The sequence below is a fragment of the Austrofundulus limnaeus genome, unplaced genomic scaffold (genome assembly GCF_001266775.1).
Source record: "Austrofundulus limnaeus strain Quisiro unplaced genomic scaffold, Austrofundulus_limnaeus-1.0 Scaffold195, whole genome shotgun sequence".
NCBI lineage: Eukaryota > Metazoa > Chordata > Actinopteri > Cyprinodontiformes > Rivulidae > Austrofundulus > Austrofundulus limnaeus.
In genome coordinates, this window is record NW_013952597.1 from 237076 (window position 1) to 239160 (window position 2085).

General features: G+C 43.1%; 1 protein-coding gene across 3 annotated transcripts in view; it reads right to left on the reverse strand.

The window, feature by feature from the left end:
• Positions 1 to 2085, reverse strand: part of jam2a (junctional adhesion molecule 2a) — a 22877-nt gene continuing 20792 nt past the window's right edge. For 2 of the 3 annotated variants that reach the window (XM_014018556.1, XM_014018557.1), the window contains exon 9: positions 370 to 1409. In XM_014018556.1, coding sequence (XP_013874010.1) covers positions 1385 to 1409 — 25 coding nt within the window. In that variant the 3' untranslated portion in view covers positions 370 to 1384. The other variant, XM_014018555.1, reaches the window with a different exon arrangement.

A 2085-nucleotide genomic window follows, 5' to 3' on the forward strand; every position in this document is an offset into this window, starting at 1 on the left:
ATTTTGAAGCAACAAAATTTCAAATTTTTTTAGCATATTTTTTGAATTTCAAAATAGTTAACCGGATTAACTAGCTGTCAATTAAGGACATTTAATATGTCACAAATTAGTTTTTTTCCCCCAGAAAGACATGAACGATGAGATTCTTCTAAAGCTAAACCTCATCTCGTTAGTTTAAACTGATAGAGAGGGGGGTGACTATTTCCTGGTGAGTTCAGAGATTTCCTRGCATCCATAATGAGATTTAAACGGTTCTGCCTGTAAATTCGTCCCTCATGTGTCTCACTCACGTGTCTTCGGTTCTGTGCAGGGTTTGGCTGCTGATGTGGGCCGCGCCGTGACACTGGGAGATCCAAAATGACCTGTGGGTGGGGCGAAGTGGGGGACGGGGTCAGGGCGGTGACTCAAACTGCACACCATGCTGGAGCTGGGGTTAAAAGGTCAAGTGGTGCTCAGTCATTTCAAAGGGTTATTTAAAATATATCTGAGGCCACTTGAGATTCCTTTGTTTCACAGGACTTTTATTTTGAAGGGTTAGTTTTTTCCTGCCTGGCAGCTCATCTATATTAATGTAGCTGAACAAAAAGGAAGCCTCCTGATATAAAAGAAATAGTTTATTAGATTTAAAGGGTTTGGCAGAGGTTTCCCACCTCATGCTTGGATTTAAAGACGTTTGGGTCCTCATCAAGGATTAGATGCAGTTTTTGTTTGAGTGATAAATTAGACGGACAGATGTCCATCTGTTGCACAAATGTTTCTGTTTGCAGCCCAGATTTTATGTTTTCCACAGAGGAAAGACAAATAAAGGGTGCTTGTTTAGAGAAAATCCTGTGAGATTTGCCACCTTCGAACTATTTATCACTCAAGGACACAAAAACTGCTTCAGATTCTGTCTGGGTTTTGGTCCGACAAACATCAGCACCTGTTTGGATGGAGGGTTTACTGTAGGGATGACCCTGACGTTCTCTCCGTGGTAAACATGCGTCTTCAGCAGTCACAGTTAGTCCACAACATCCCAGGAGCTTGAAGATATGAAGACGGCTAAAAGTGTTTCTGTGGGAGTCAAAGGGATGTTTCTCTAACAGTCAGTACCTTATCAGCCRTGGAGAACACTTCAGTTAGTCACAMTACAGTGTCGAGCTTTAACATTTAGCTAATGCAGCATTTTTTTCACACTCTTCCTCTTGGCTGATAAGTTACCATTAAACTGGACTACACCTTTAATTCAGCGTTTCGGGATAAAGCAGTAGCAACAGAAATAAAGCTTGGTCGAGGTAAACACAAAGCCTCACAGAAAAGTAGCTAGAAGACTGGATCTAAGCTTCAGGAGCGTGGTGCTAATTATCTACAGACTCACCCTCAGCGTTTAAAGCACAGATCTGCATCACACAGCTGAAATACCATCCAGACTGCAAACACAAGAGCCCAGTTTAGTCCAGTATTAGTGACAAATCTAAACTATTTATCTTTAGTTTGAACGTTTGAACTAACCTAACAGCAACACGGCTGATTTTAAACTCACTCCTTTTGAAATGACCGGCAGGAAACTAAACCACATGTTCCTGAATGATGTAATGAAGCCATGCAGCCAATCACATGCAGCACACCAACACCCTGATGTTAGAAAACATTATTATCTTGTTCCTTCTCGCCTACGATCCTGCAGCTGTTGTTTCAGGTCCAACAAGTGGAAAAATGTCTAGTCCAAACACCAAACCACCTCTATGATCTGAAGAGCAAACGTCTGAAACTTTCCACCTGAAGAAGCCAGGAAAACTCCTGGACAACAAGTTCTTCAGGTAGTTTGGAGCAGTCTGTGTGTTCTCCTCCACACGCTGACACCGACGTGTTCTGCTGAACGTTCAGCGAACAAACTCTGAGTGTTTAAAGCGTACGAGGACGCCCACGCTGCTGACAAGCTGGCCTTCAAGAAGCCACTGGGACTGAAATGAGGCTTACCAGAGCCAGTTGGAGCTGCTGTTGGATACAGACTTTTAAACTATACAAGGCACGCACACACACACACACACACACACACACACACACACACACACACACACACACACACACACACACACACACACA